At 41.1% G+C, this 16,073-nt stretch overlaps 1 protein-coding gene across 4 annotated transcripts; it reads right to left on the bottom strand.

Moving 5' to 3' along the window:
• Positions 1 to 934: 934 nt before the first annotated feature.
• On the bottom strand, positions 935 to 15,601 carry trim46b (tripartite motif containing 46b). Of its 4 annotated transcripts, none has more exons than XM_034093934.2 (12): positions 15,183 to 15,601; positions 12,288 to 12,549; positions 11,866 to 12,055; positions 11,272 to 11,470; positions 10,359 to 10,505; positions 9,707 to 9,802; positions 7,182 to 7,435; positions 6,867 to 6,988; positions 5,901 to 6,239; positions 3,473 to 3,702; positions 2,849 to 2,916; positions 935 to 2,352 (listed from the first exon to the last, which is right to left on the bottom strand). In XM_034093934.2, exons 1-12 carry the CDS (start codon positions 15,267 to 15,269, stop codon positions 1,899 to 1,901), a joined length of 2,448 nt encoding a protein of 815 aa, XP_033949825.1. In that variant the 5' UTR covers positions 15,270 to 15,601; the 3' UTR covers positions 935 to 1,898. The 4 variants fall into 4 exon arrangements, with proteins under 4 accessions (XP_033949825.1, XP_033949826.1, XP_033949828.1 ...); XM_034093935.1 differs by lacking the exon at positions 15,183 to 15,601 and adding an exon at positions 14,403 to 14,469; XM_034093937.1 differs by lacking the exon at positions 15,183 to 15,601 and adding an exon at positions 14,175 to 14,264.
• Between the last annotated feature and the right edge of the window lie 472 nt (positions 15,602 to 16,073).

The raw sequence follows: 16,073 nt of genomic DNA on the forward strand, positions 1-16,073 counted from the left end.
CTTTATCAAAAGCAGATGGTAATCACTATTCATTATTCTTCCAGGGGGTTTCATTGAGTAAGCATCTCTTAAGTCAGACACACGTCTGTTTTTTAATTGTCATTGGCCAATAGGTGGCGTCCTTTGCACTTTACACATCACAACTCATGTTATATTCAGCATATAAGATGCCATGTATTACATACATACTATATAATATATGTACATATTTTATGGCTTGTTATCATGCATTTTATTGCACGTGTGTACAATAAAGTTTTATCTGTGGTTATAAATACATATAAATCCATCCATACACATAAGAGACCCCTTGGCAAACATATGCTTTTAAGTACAATCCAACACTTGAAAAATGTGGCCAACATGTGAAAGGTTGCTATAATCTGAGTCATTTATTATCGTAGCTATCAATGACAATCAATCAAAGGTTGGAATGCAATATGGTTATCGTTTAAAATATATATGATGTCAATGATTTAAAATGTTCCCCTATTTTTTCTCATTGCCTCACACCACCTTGTATTTCATAGACAGTCTGATTCTTCAAAAGCAAATACAGAACATGTCCTTTAAAATTGGAACCATAATAACCAAAAAAGGCAGGTGATATATTATATAAAAGTAAGAGATCCATAAAAGCAAATCTGTTAGAGTTTAGGAGATTTGGAAAATGATGCCAATTTTTCCAGTTTCACATTTCAGGAATCTGTGCTTGCCAATATGCTATAAAGAATGGTTATTTGTATGAAAAATGGGTCCAATTATTTTCCTTTCCAAATAAAGAATATTCTGACCGCTGCAATAGCTGCAGTGTGTTCGGATTGCTAGATCTGAGGTTCTACTAGGTCTTGCTGCGCCCTAGTGGCAAACCAATGTAAATTCAGCTGTAGAGGTTAAAAAAAAGAAAAGTGAATAAAACAGAACCAACAAAGTGTTTTTATAATTTAAATTTGTATTTATTCAGTGTTTATTTTCTTAATCCATTTTTCTTTTGCGAATAATCTTCCAGCAGCTACATTTTATATGGATTTATTTAGCTAATAGTTTCATAAGAAGCACTGCTCATTAACTTATAATCAGGCAAGATAAAAAAAAAAGCATTGTTTGCGAGAAAACAACTTTTTACTGTCGGCAAATGAATCAATGCTGTTATCAGTCAAACCACACACGCATGGAGAGGCAACACACACACACACACACACACACACACACACACACACATCAGACTCATGTATTTGAAATACAAAACAGCAATGCCCAAACAGAACAGTGGAAACTAGTAATTAGCTGTGCGGCAGAGGTATAATTGGAGCTTTTAATTACAGTATTGCCCCATTGTTCCTCTCTATCTCTAATTTACCACATTTACATCCCGGTAAAACAACAACTTTGGTTGGGATCAAAATGGGTGACTGACAACAAACAAATAGATGTGGTTAAAACCAAGTTTACCATAAGATGCAATCAAATAGACAAGGCATTTTTTCATAGAGTTCATATCTTTAAAACAAAGAGTTTTTAAGCTTTTAACATTATAGGCATGAAACAACAAAGTAAACGCTTCTACAGTAAGGACGACATTGTGTGGCGCTGTATAAGCTTTATAAATGTATGCATTTAGCCTGTCTACAACAGCAAGCATTAAAGATATAATTACATATAATGTGCTGGATAAACCGAACACTACTTAAGCATTAACTCTTGCAAAAATGCATATAACAAAAATGTAAGAAACTTAATTACATTGCATATTTGTTGCTATAGAAACGTTTTTCTTATACAAAGTAAATGAAATACAAAACAAAAATCGCTGAGATGTCTAACTTTTCGCTCTAGCTGAGTAAATACTTCACAATTACCGTTACATTCCAAACTACCATTTGATTTCAGGTCTGCCATCAGTTGTTATTTAAATTAGAACCGCGAGCCTGGATGGTGACCCTCCTGACCGGAGTCTGATCTGCATTTCGATTGGCTACCAGCTCCTGCAGCTGCAGGGCCCCTCCACCAATGAAACAGAACGCCGGGCACACAGGGCCGGAGCAATCCACGTGACCTTCCCACAGAGGTCGCAGGGAGTGGGCATCGTAGAAGGTGACGCGGCCCTTTTCAAAGTCAAGGCACACGCCGAGCCGGGGGGGCAGTGGGTAGGTGACGCCCGTGGGTGAGGAGGAGCCGTTGCCGTTGGTGATGTGATCTCGGTTACCGTTCCCATGGCTACTGTGGTGGTGGTGGTGGTTGTTGTGCTGGGGCAGGTAGATCTTACCCATCCCCATTGTGAGGAAGCAGAAGGGTGGAGCAGAGTCCAGAGCATCCTCTGCTCCGCTGTCATGACCACTGTCAGGGTCGTAGCTGGAGAGAGAGCAGTGTGAGAACAATGAGGCTTTAACTATTGTTATGGATAAGTCATCTCTGGCACACTGCCGCATGCCTTTCTTAGCCATCTTCAGTAATCTGAACAATGTTACGTGACAATTGGAACAAGGTGTTTTTTTTAGAACTTGCTTTCCCAGTTTTACCGGGTGACTGGCCCTTGTTTCCGTAATCTGATAAACAAATACCTGAACTGCCTGCTTTGCCTGCATCTGGGTTTTATCTCTGTTGCCTCACACTCACCAACTGACACATTTTATTGTATCCAATGTTTGCGTTCTGAAATCTAAAAAGCACTACATCAAACACACAACAAGCTGAATATTCCCCCCAAAATAAAGTGGGACATACTATAGATTAACCCAATTCAGGGACATTACATATTTACCTAGTACAGGGATTAATTAAATGCACCTGATTAGATACTACTATTTCTTTGAATTTTGTCAGATATTTTTTTATTCTAGATACTTACCGGGGACTGGCCATGTCTTGAGGAAGATGAAACCACTCCTGCAGCTTAGACTCAAGACCGACTCCCACCTGTTGATAAGAACAAAACAATATATTTGAAGTTGACATTTAAATAAACATTTATCTTGTAGCAAATCTTCACCTAACCAATTAATTCTTATTTATGATTTGTTAAAAAGCATGTTATTGGTTTTTCCAAAAGCATCTTCACTAGATGATAGTCCTTTTTCTCAATGTATACAAGTACTGTACATAGATACAATTTGAAGTACTTTACACAATTATTTAAATGTCCTACTTTATACTTATACTTCAATTTCCTACTTTATATTTATACTCCTCTTAATTTATTATGTTTAATTAAATTACAGCTTTACATTTTCACGACTAGATTGTACATTTGTAATACAAAATAAAATAAACAAACAGTTCCCATGTATTGTTATAGGCTGAAGTGAACACTTTATTAATCCCTTATTACTATATACTGTGCTACCTAGCACAGTATATAGTAATAACAAAAATCCACTTTCAACAGTTTCAAGATTGAAGGGATCAATGTTCAGATTATTGAACTTTTACTTTAACAGAGTATATACAATACCATTCCTTTGTTTTGTATTACCTTCACTAGGTAGGACCCAGGCTCCACTGAGCAGGCCCAGTAGTGTCGTCCCTGTGTAATAGCAACATCTCCCACCAAGAGGTCTGAGGTCAGGTGACAGGAAGTGAGGGCCTGGTCAGCGGCCTGCAGGAGAGAGAGACCCGGGACGCTGCGAGCACAGCGCTGCTCTTTACTGACCACCAGCCGGTCGGCATGGAGACCCCAGCGAGAGTCCAGGTAGAAGTTGAGCACTGGGAGGAGACGAGGAGATAGGACACAGCAAACAGAGGGAAAGGGAGGAAAAAGAGACAGGTGCAAACAGAAATTACATATAGGGGTTTTAGTAGCATGAGGAGAAAGGAGGCGACAGAGGAAAGTGGAACAGATTTACAGTCAGAGCAGCAAGGAGAGAAATCAGGACAAAATGAAGCCATCGAGAGGAGAGACTATAGGGGAGAGGAAAAGAGAGCTTCATGCGCCTCCTTCCAGCACTGGAAGACAAAGGACCCTCGTACATAAACTGATGACTCAGAGTAAATTACAGAAGGTGTCACAAAGAAGCTCTTGCTGTGGGGAGTGCACATTTTCCCAAAGGATGTACATTACACTGAGGAAAACATACTTAACAGCAGGAAGGAAAAACAGCCTACAGGACACAAGGAATTCATCAATCACTCAACTCGACCACTGAAAAGCCTCGGATCTGAATCCGATCCATGTTGTTAAGCTTCAAGTCTTAACAAACTGCAAACCTCATCAGCGCCCAGACAGATCTTGTTATGGGAGGTAGAGTGGGAGACACAGGGGTGAGAGCTTGTTTAAATGGGGGTTGATTGAAGCACAGGGGATGCATGGGATGAGCACAAAAAGAAAGAGGAGAAGCGTATAGGGGCACAGAAGGGCGGTCAAGAGATGTGAATGCACTTCTTACGTTCCGTAGGAGGCATGTAGGTTGGCAGCGTGGAAGGAGCGATGACAAGTGCAAAGCTGTGACATGGAAATGAGAGAAATATGAAGTCGTAATGAGTCATAAAGTGAGGATGTGATGGAAGTTAAGAAAATGGAATTGGAAAGAAAGAGAGTGAATTATTAGCTGCACATCATAACATCCAACATGCCTTTTAATAATAGTAGTAGGTGTGAAGAGATGGGTGACAGCAACCACTGCTTGCTGTGTGGATGTAATGATTTTGTAGCTGTCAAATATGTCACTGACTTATAAGTCATTAACTAAATGTTGTAGAAAGACTCTTGCATAGTAAAGGGGAGATACCATTTTTTTAATAAAAGATTCTGGATACTTTGTGCAGGTGGGGGATGACCCTTCTGGACCTTCATCTTCACCATGGAGAAAGTTAAACGCTATCCCAGTTTTGAGGCTGTTTTCCTCATACTAAAACAGTACTGTAATCACAAAGATAATTGCTGAGATTTGAGATTGCACTGACATTTCTATAAAGAAGTCCAATGTCACACAATTGTACAAGTTTTAAATGATACCCCAAGGAAAAGTTACCCAAACTGTCATGATACAAGCAACTCACATTTTACAGTCCAACTTTAACCTATTGTTCTAACCATATCTAAATAAATCACTAAGGAAAAGTGTTTTGCTTTTAAGTATTCCCCCAACAGACTTAATTGTAGCACTGACAACATGTTTCAATGTTCACATGTACTTTTTGGTTAAGTGCAAGGCTATCATAAAACTATAAACAAATACAAATAAGACAAGTTGTTAAAGATCACCTCGTGTTCATCATTTCACATTCAACCGCTTATCTTAGAAATGTGTGAATTACAAATGCCTAAATCAAGGCTTCAATTGGCAATGCCCAGGGCGACGGCACTGTTAAATGCTGACTTTGTGCCAGTACATTCTGCCAGTGTGCACAGCGCAAAAATACTGGCACTAGCATACTTACAGTACATGAAGTACAGCCATCATCAATGTGTATTTAGCTTATTTTATCTTAAATGTTTGTGTTTTCAAACCCTCTTTGCGTATTTTCTATAGTCCTGCCTTTTTCTTTTGTATCTTGTCTCTTTGAAAGTTGCCTTTGTTTTGAGTTCCCTTATGTTGATCTGCCAAGGTTTGCCTCAAGAGGGAGGATAATCTGATGAGGGGATTTCTGCTGGTGTGAAATGAGTGTTTTGAAACTACACTTCAGAAATTCCACAATCTTAGTCATGCGTGTTTCAAAGATCTACTGTGTGATGTCGTTTTATTGACCCTGATTCCCAAAGCACTTTCCCAGCTTAGTTGTTGATGTTTTTGGACTTTTAAAGCATTAACTGAGCTTAATTTGGATTCTTATGCTTGTTCTTTGCAAACTGCTCCCTACAGTATCCTTCATCAGGGCAGACACACCTCTGTTTGGGTATCCCCGAGGCAAACTTAAAGTGACCTTATTAATGATTAAGTAAACAGTTCTGCGTGTACACTCACCTGGTGCAGGCGGGGTGTGCAGGTACACCTCCTCGCTGTACTCCCCATAGCCCGCCTTGTTGCAGCCTCTCACCCGCAGGACGTACACACTGTCCATCTCCAGCCTGTCAATCACAGCGCTCGTCCCGCTCACTTCATCCAATCGCTGCCAGCCCCAGCGGGCGGCGGCCAATCCTCCCCTGACCCCGCCTCGAGATGCTCCTCCTGGTACCACACCCCGACGACGATACTCCACAGAGTAGTGCCAGGCTGGTGCAGATTCTTGGGGCAGTCGCCAGCAGAGGAACAGCTGGTCATAGGCCATGGTGTGCTGGGTGTCAATCACTGGAGCCACTGGAGCTGTGAGGTTTTAAAGGGACACATAAGTCTCATTTTGATGTTCATACTTCTATTCTGGGTTTCTACTAGGACAGATTTACATGCATTTTCCTCACGCTGTCTTTCTGAATGTACCTGTATGCACTCTCTGTCTCTTTAAGCCCCCCAACTGAAAAAGCCCAGCTCTATTATCGACAAGCAAAACATTTTTAAAAGGTAGTATTCTGTATTTTCTGTGGGTGGAGATACTCAGATGGGGGGTGGTACATTCTAATGAGCGTAATTGTGAATTAGGAAGGGGGCCGTATATGAATGGCTTGTTAGATCACATGTTTTCTGACTCAGACAACCCACAAAACACTGACTGGGTTGTCATATTTCACAGTGTGTGGGTTAGTCGGCACTCCAGACGCCCACATGTATTTCACACAAGCACTAGTTGTCCTAATATGTCCCCTTAAATGTACACGACAAACTCAAATCTAGACAAATCTAAACCTTCACTTATTTTACTGGCTTACACTTACTGCATTTCTGCTATAGATCTATGGAATATAAGAAAGTAATCAAAAGGCTTCTGTCTTTTTGTCCTCCGCTTTCTTTCTCAACCTCCCCCCTTTCACTTCCTCCCATCACTCCCCTTCTCACCCTTTATAAAGGTCAAATCTGTCAGGAGTTTGAGTTCTTTGGCGACGTCCAGCTGGAAGTGTCTGAAGGATGGATCAGCAGCCAGAGTGAAATGCTGGAGATTCTCGATTGCTTTGCTGAACCTGGTGCGGTGAACAAAAGGGAAAGCTCAGTTCATTGCTGCTTTTGGACTTTTTATGGGACATGTTGAAAAGAAGACATCTGTATTTATCTTTGAACAGTTGCAACTTCTTTCCCAGGGATCAACAAGGGCTAAGGCAGAACTAAACTCTGTTCAATCAAGTGAAAAAGCGATTCCAGATAGTCATGATAAACCTGTTATGGGTCTGGCGTGCAGCCTGTACAAAGCAGGGCTGGTCTGTTTCCTTCAGCAGTTCCTGGGTAAACGCCATGAACCCTGCATGTTCCATTAATCCACGTCGCTCCAACACTTGAGCAGACAACGCCTCGCCTCGTTTCTTCCGTGTGGACTCCAGAGCCTGAGTGAGCGAAGAGTGGCGCTCGGCCAGAGCTGCTGTCAGATCCCTGATGCTCTGAGCCAGCTGCTCTCTGGCTGACACACTGTTTACCTGGTGATCAATCACAGGGGGATACCTTTACATATTTGATAGTACCCAGCAGATAAGAGCCATTAAGTTGATTCAGAAAGCCTTCATCGAAACAGTTTTGCAGATTCATACAATCAGGGTTACAAAGAGAATGTTATAATGGATAGATTACTCTTGTGCACTCTATAACATTGAATATAATAAAAGTGTATTGAATTAAATGCCTCTAACATTCTGAGTAGCTAGTATTTAGATTGATATCAAATTATAATGTAGTTGCAGGCAGATATAGGAACATTGCTATTGTTTTTGTCTACAACTACAATATAACTCCTCATGCTGATTATCCATTATTAATACATAAACAGATGATGAATTACTACGGAGCCCTGGAGGGTTCATCGAGAGAGAAATAAATAAAGCGTGCGCACGAGTTACTAAAGCGTGCGCACGAGTTACTAAAGCGTGCGCACGAGTTACTAAAGCGTGCGCACGAGTTACTAAAGGGTGGCCTCCTTTTGTGTGTGTGTGTGTGTGTGTGTGTGTGTGTGTGTGTGTGTGTGTGTGTGTGTGTGTGTGTGTGTGTGTGTGTGTGTGTGTGTGTGTGTGTGTGTGTGTGTGTGTGTGTGTGTGTGTCTGTGTGTGTGTGTGTGTGTGTGTGTGTGTGTGTGTGTGTGTGCGTGCGTGCGTGCGTGCGTGCGTGCGTGTGTGTGTGGGCATTTGTTTATGATAGTATCGTTCGTTCCGGTGCACTCCGGCAGGACTATAGCACATCGAGATTAAGATTAAACGAATTTCTTTCATTTGGGAATACACATATAACTATGGAGAACCAGATTTGTGTAAATTACTGTTCGTGGTAATTTGAAAACAAATGCCGGGGGTGTCGGACACACACAAACACACCGAACACGCACACACAGAGCGGAGCTGAGCACAAACACACACACACACACACACACACACATCATGCGCCCCGGTGACAGGACATCTCCTTCATAAAACGAGGGGGAATACTCTGGTAGTTCGATGTGTGTAGAGGTGTGTGTGGTTGAACGTAGCAGCCTCGATCTCTACTCAGCGGTTCTAATGAAGGGCAACGCAGTGAAGTAAACAGTAAAAGGCACCGCTCTTTGCAGCTGGTGCTGCTCTTCTCAGATTCTGCTGAATTACACGTTACTGCCTCCAGTGCCCTGTACGACGAAGCCAGTTCAACAGACCCATGATATGTTTGATTTACCCGGCTTAACTAACCCTAACAAACGCGATGTCGCTAAGCGGTCCTACGAAGCTGGTTATCAACTCAGCAAATCAACCAGGGTTTCTCTGTCCGGTTGAGAGCGCGTTCACGTGAAAGGGACGGGGTTACCAACATTTGACCAATCACAAATATGGAGACGGGTGTTGACAGCGCAGCGTCATACTTCATGAATGAATAGTGTAAATAGCAAATCCTGCTTCGTAGTACAGGCCACTGGTGCCACAGAGACAGGAATCCCTCAAAATAAATAAAACGTGGCCACGTTTTACTTTCTCGTTCGCACGAGTTAATAAAGCGTGGGCACGAGTTAATAAAGCGTGGGCACGAGTTAATAAAGCGTGGGCACGAGTTAATAAAGCGTGGCCACGTTTTTTATTTTTCTCTCAAATGAACCCTCCAGGGCTCCGTAAATTACAGTACAAAATATAATAATTAAGCAGAACTTCTTAATTTTGTTTATCAATACTAGGAATGTGTTTAATATATGTATGAATCAGAACTTAAAACATGTTATTATTCTCATGACAGCTGATGAAGGCCATGCGAGGCAGCTGAGAACACCAGCAGAAATCTTAAGAAGGTCTGCTTGAGTTTTGATAACATTTGTAACGCAATTTAACCAACTTTTAAAATAGGTATAAAAAAAAACGGTGATAAAAATCATAAAGTGGACTTTTATACACACATTTGAAATGCTCTTCAGGAGGATTAATAACTTTGTTGTTATTGACATTTTAACAAAATGTGATTACAATTGCATTATAGTGTGTTATAAACAATGCATTATTTATTTATTCAATGCACACATATGGGAATGCTTGAATTACATTTTTAGCAGGATTATATTTAGTCAACTTTCAACAAGTGTGAGTAAGGTCCCAAAGGAGCATGTGAATTGAGTTGTCTGTAAAATGAGCTTGTCAAATCAATCTGTCGACAGGACTCTCAACAGTGTTTTGGTGTTTAGCTGCTGACTGGTGTCAATGTCATGTTTAGCTACATGTTGTCAGTCAGCCAAAAGTAATAATCACCTCAGTCTGAGTGATGGAGCTCTCCAGCTGGGTAATCTGAGACAGCACTGTGTCCTGGTTGGACTGAATGTAGTTCATCTCCTTCGTAATCTTCTCCTGTCAAATAGACAGCAGAAACACAACATGCACACAACAAATGCACATCAGACGGCTTCAAGTGTACACAGGGCAGTATATTCACTCTGCATCTGCCCAACTACTGTACACACCGTGGTCTCTGATACATTAATATCCGCTTCTTTTTAACATTTTCAAATATAGTTGATTTCAATAAATATCAAACATAGATACTGTTGAGAAATATACCTTTATTCAACCATTATTATATTGCCCTTTAATAACATAAAAGTATCATTTTAAATTATGTTAACTAAGGTTGCACGAAAATGAGAAAAATATGATTAAAACAAATATTAAAATGCCAGCACAAAACACACAAACTCAGTTCTGTCTTTTTTGGAAATGATTTCCGACATCACTAAACAAAACTAACATTGAACATAACACAGAAGGCACCAATGAAATGTTTGATACAGTTTCATTTTCAGAAGTTTATTTTACTGATACTTCCGTTCAACTAACTCAAAAAATCCTGAGTGCAATATTGCATTCTCTCTCATTTAGATCAACTCAGTCAGACTCAGACGCGTACCTTTAGGGCTTGGTATGCGTGGGCCACTGGCAGCACTTTGTGTCCGGTGTGGATGCGGCGCAGCTTGCAGAGCGGGCAGAGCAGCCGCTGACAGGACCGACAGTAGAACTGCAGTTTCTCCTGGTCGTGCTCCGGACAGGTCAGAACCTGAGGACAAGAGCCACATTAAATCTAAACTTGTATCTGAAGCACATTTTACCTTTAAGGAGATGGAGTAGATCGCTACGGGGATACATGCATACTTATGAAACTTTCCAGTGTCGCACGGCCAGTCTTCTGTTTAAGTCTTAAGCAACAGCAGTCAAGATATCCAAAGAAAAAGCAATTGCATTGGCTTTTTTATTTTAATTAGATCTTGAAAAACATCAGGGCTTGGTACCACTTCTAAAGGGATTTAACAACCATCCTGTTAAATATATAATTTCTGAAGCTTTAATGATCAGTTAGAGGCCATTTGCCTCTTTAGGGTTGCCTAGTTGTGATAAATCATCCTCTATCAGGTTAACAATTGCTTTATATTTTAAATGTATCAACAGCTCCGGTTAAGAGACACTAAGTTCATTCTCTCTTTATATACACTTAATCTATAATTATGTTTTCAAACTACAGGTGTGTGGCTTATTAAAAAATGACCAACATTTACAAGTTAATAATTCAAACATAACGCCAATTAAAGAAATGTTCTCACAGAAAGCCAAACATGTTTTATAGTTTACTTACACCTGATCTGTAAGGTATTATTAAAGATGTATTGACCATTAATGAAGCCATTATTTAAGACATTTTACAAAGTTTTACCAAAAATTAAAAAATGTTGTGATTTTTAAAACAAATCGTTTCTTCTTGCAGTACGATAAAGCTTATGATATATTCATATTCAATATAATAAATTGTACTTGTCCTGTTGTCGCACCTTTGGTCTGAAGTTGAGTGTAGGTGGGATATGTTCATGTTGTGCCCGTGGTGTCCCCCACGGGTGATACAGCTTGAAACACTCGTTACAGAAATTGGACCTGCAGTCAGCGCAGCCCTTAGTGGCCTCCAGAGCCTGAGGAGGCTTACAAAACTGGCACATGACAGCCACACTGCCCAGACTCACTGTGTGTCTGTACCTGGTGGAGGGGTGGAGAGAAAACAGATTGTGTTAGCCTTTATATAGGGCTTCTTCTGAAGTGGTTGAATAACTTGTATTAAGCATCATCTACCAAAACATAAAATGAAAGGTTGTGGAAGCTTTTGAAATGAGAGCGCAAAGGGTTCACTGTGAAACATTGAGCCGAACAGTATTGAATAGGTGATAAAGTACACAGAAAACAACTAGACTGTGGCAGCACTCAGTCGGAAGCTACAGTATGCAGTGCACGCTCTGCAGGATTCCTCAACAGCTTAGTTTCTGCTGATTAATCTGAATTGGAAATGTTTCCACACCCTCTGGTTTTCACACCCAATCATTCCATTTGTGTATGTTTGGCTTCAGAACATAATACGTGTGTTTCTCGGGTTGTACCTCTCCACTATGCGCTCCAAGGTGAGGTTGCGCAGACAGTCAGTAAGGCCTTTCTCTCCCAGCTCTACATCTTGGCCGCAGGGGATGCAGGGGAACATCATCACCAGGGGGGGGGCCTCCTTACGCCGTCGCCCTTGATACGTGCCATAGCCCGGAGACCGGGGCATGGATGGCGAAGGCAGGTGGGGACCTCAAACCAAACAGAGAATCCAGTTATAAGCAGGAGACAGAAAATGACAGGATAGCTTTTCCTTACATAGATATGTTTGATCATTGACTTAGAGTAACATCAAGAGTGGGTTTAGGTGTAAATAGAATCATTTGCATGTCAATCCAAAGGGCCTCCACTTTTATCCAAACAAGACATAAACGTCCCCCTCAAGAGATTTGATTAAAATGACGAATTAAGAAGTACTTCCTACCTGAGCGCAGCACGCGGTCAATAGGTCGCTGCTCAGATTTGGGTGTAGGCCTTCGAACCTGACGCGGTGAGCGGGTGTTGGGTGTTGAGGCGGGGGAGTTGGGCTCCGGGGGAAGATCTGGAGGCGGATAGCCGTTTGCCACCAACACCTCTGAGGCACACATGAGGCAGACGCTGTGCTGGCATGGCAGCACCACGGGCTGTTTGACTATGTCCTTACACACACTGCAATGCAACTCCTGCTCCAGGCTCTTCATGTTAGACTGTGAGGCACAGAGGAGAGAGATTAGGGTATGCACATAAGAACACAAATGTGCATAAATAGCTTTTGAGTGGACATGTAACACTTGCATTTGTTAATACTAATGCTGAAATAATACCTCAATTCTTTTTTCTGATAGCAAAATCTTCTTTTCAGCACCTAACTGTGAGATATGTTTCCTTGTTTGTTTTTTCAAAAAACCCTTATAAAAGTAGCCAAAGATTTCAAATGTGACATTGTATCTCAACACAAGCATACAATAACTTAAGTCTAATATTTGCAACACTTTCATTTGACTAAGAAAATATCTGATAAAAAAAGTCAAACCGAAACTCAATGCCAGTTTTCTGAACAGTCCAGAACTACGAACACCTTTCAGCCTGTACTTCTGAGGAGATTCAGCATCATAGGAAATGAATTGAGAGAGAGTGAGGTACCGGGCAATGTGAAAAACTATCAAAGACATGTGACATAGGCCATCATTCTTGTTAAATATGGATAAAGACCAGTCATTAATTATTCAACCACTGCACAGAGTGCATCCCTTAAATCGCAGCGCTGCATATGAACATGAACTCTTTAACCAGTTGTCACTTATGCTTTGAGATGGTGCAGCCTTTTCCTGCCTTTATGACAATTTTTTTAAAAAAAAGGCATTTTAGAGGTAAATGTGGCATTTCGGTAAACGGGACAACATTCACAGTGCATTAGAATGTTCACTGAGAATACTTTAAACTTTTTAGGTCATTTGATCGCTATTCACCACATAATCCAGAGCTCATTGGTTTCTTGTATTTAGAGGAGTGATGCACAAGAATACCTCAATGCTGAACCAGCACCTTGTAAGCACAGTGGCCCAAGCTGGAGATGGTGGGTGTGAAGGCCGCCCCACTGGAGCAGTTGGTGTGTCATAGGCCTGCTGCTCAAGGACATGGGTTTGACTGAAAAGGACACACTGGCTGCACAGAGCACAGCTACAGTGTCACCACACTAATATACTGCCTCAATGAGAAGGATCTGTTCCTTTGCTCTAGTTGTTTGTGTTCAGTCAGCATTTGTTAGTGCAGCACACAGGAGGAGTATTACACTTTCTGTCATATTGCTACAGAATGGCCTGTTGGCTTTTTGGATGCCTTTAAAATGCAACCTCAACCTTAAACTGTTGCAGTGTAAGCTGCAAAACATGAACATCACTGACACTGTGAGTTAACTTCAAAAACAGGCAAAGACAAAAACAGACAAACTGCCTGCTGCATTGGGGGCTTGGGGATTTGGTCACTTTGGTGTGATAAGATGTAGCATCGGGACAGCTAGCACACCGGAGACCACTGTTAAAACCACTGAGTCTGGGGGTGTGGATGCAGAAGCAGGATTAAATACAGGGGATCACTATTCCTGCATGATCTCTTGATTTTATTAAGCACTCACGTGATGTTAACACAGTTGGGATTATATAAAAAAGTAGATTGACGAAAGCTAAATAGTCCAATAAAATAACTGCTACACGTTTTCAGATGACCCAGAAAGAGGCTACAGCAGCATGGTAAAAAATGATAGACCCATTCTGAAACGTTACATTGGATTAATTGGATAAATCAAAATAACCTACTTTCTCCATCAGCCCACCTCAGTCTCTCTGTGTCATTCTCCAATGTCAACTCCGGCCTGCCCTTCTCTCATCCACTAGCAAATGTAGCGTATTTCGTTTTCAGGATATTGCAATTCCAGCTGGCTATGTACACCACGCGAGCCTGTAGCCCTGCTGTATCCATCTCAAACGGATAGTGCGCATTGCTAAAGCTGAGCCCAGCGAGGTGGAGGCGTAAAACAGGCGATGCGACAGGGCATCCTTACCTTCACCTGGAATCTAGGCGCCATAGCAGTAGACTACGTGTATATATGCAGCATCAAGAGAGCGCTGTCTCTGGGAAATAGGGGAGGGGTTTGAGGCATCGCGAGGAATGAGCAAGAAAGATGGGGTCTAGATGAGAGGCTGGTGGCAGCAGCAGCAAAAGATGCTGCACATTATATCCCAAATAGTTGGTGAAGGCAACGTTAACATGCATCTAGTCAGCCCACAATGGTGTATTGTAACCATCTCTTTTTTGTTTTAACCCTATACCGGCTGGTGCAGCCACACAACCCGATGTCCTGCATCCCGTCTCCATGGAAACCCGTTCACCCCCCCCCCCCCAAAAAAATTAAATGTGTAATTTGTGGCTGCAACCACACTGTTTTTGCATTTGATGATGTTTAAAACAACCTTGTTTCAAAACGTAGAAAGAGCATTGATTTTCTGACATTTCAGAGGAGGAGTTCAGTCTGTGTACCGAGGCATTTTTAGGAACATTAACAGCATTACTAGCCTGCGTAACGAAATATTTTATAATTCCATGGTAGAAAATGAATTCAGATTATCTAAGCAATGTTTTTTCTCTCATTTCAACTGCCTTTATTCCTGGTAAAGAAAATGATATGAAGGCCCATTCACATACATTGTCCGCAGGTGAAACATTGAGACAGCCTACAACCAGTAAGTCTGTTCTCTATTCAGAATTGCATGTATTTTTATTAAGAGTAAAGAAGAATATTATGTAAAAATACATCCATTGACAGCAGAACATGGATACTCACACTCATACGAACCAATGCCTCCATCGTTGTTGTTTTACAATCCATCTCTGCCATTTTCTGAAAATAGCCACCTCCTGATTTCATCATCTGGATATAAAACGCGATGTGTCTATTCCATACACCACACGGTACATATCAAAAGACTCAAGGCTTATATGCAACCTTTGTGGATAGCACAATCTATGCCGGTATACCGTTTAGTAAATCCTTCGTTTTCTGGTGATTCTTCAAAAGAGACTCGGTCTGGGCGTTTTTACGCACGCAAAAAAACGCTGTAGCATCAACCTATGTTGGGCTGTCGAAACAGATATTGTAATAGAAAGACAACGATTTCTACATTGGTTGTTAACGTCAATGTACATTCACACTTACAGATGCCTGTGGCTTATTTCTTCACCCAGACATCCCGACCCCCCACCCTTCCCATCCCGCACCGGATGCCTTCAAATGATGTGGCACAGCAGGATAGAAGCTTGATGTCAGGAGAGGAGAAACGGTCTGTATCCTCAATTATAAAACAAATATACATCTATATAAAATCTTTCTGTTTCCTCAGAATAACACCTCCGACCATTTACATTCATTTAAAGGCTGCGTTAAACGTTGCAGGATACTCAGAACATATGGTAAAATGAGATAGGTCACAATGTTTTGTATAACTGTTATAACAGAAAGTGTAATTACATAAAGGGGAATTGGCCTGTTTTGTCAGCCGTGAATAAAGACATTCAGTTCCTCTACTTATTTAGTGTATTTATAATATTAAAAGCGAGACATGTCATATTATGTTCTTTTCACTATTTTTGGAATAAACAACATTTCCGAGTCACAGTATTAATTCCACGAACATGGAAATACCCAAATCAAATAGAAATATTTAAAAAATGTCAA

This window comes from Pseudochaenichthys georgianus, chromosome 11, assembly GCF_902827115.2.
Source record: "Pseudochaenichthys georgianus chromosome 11, fPseGeo1.2, whole genome shotgun sequence".
Classification (NCBI taxonomy): Eukaryota; Metazoa; Chordata; class Actinopteri; order Perciformes; family Channichthyidae; genus Pseudochaenichthys; species Pseudochaenichthys georgianus.

Coding starts and splice junctions, on each gene's coding strand:
- trim46b (XM_034093934.2), bottom strand. CDS start 15,269: ATGATGAAATCAGGAGGTGGCTATTTTCAGAAAATGGCAGAGATGGAT. Junction 9,803..10,358: donor ACGCATACCAAGCCCTAAAG/GTACGCGTCTGA, acceptor TCTATTTGACAG/GAGAAGATTACGAAGGAGAT. Junction 2,353..2,848: donor CAAGACATGGCCAGTCCCCG/GTAAGTATCTAG, acceptor CTCTCTCTCCAG/CTACGACCCTGACAGTGGTC.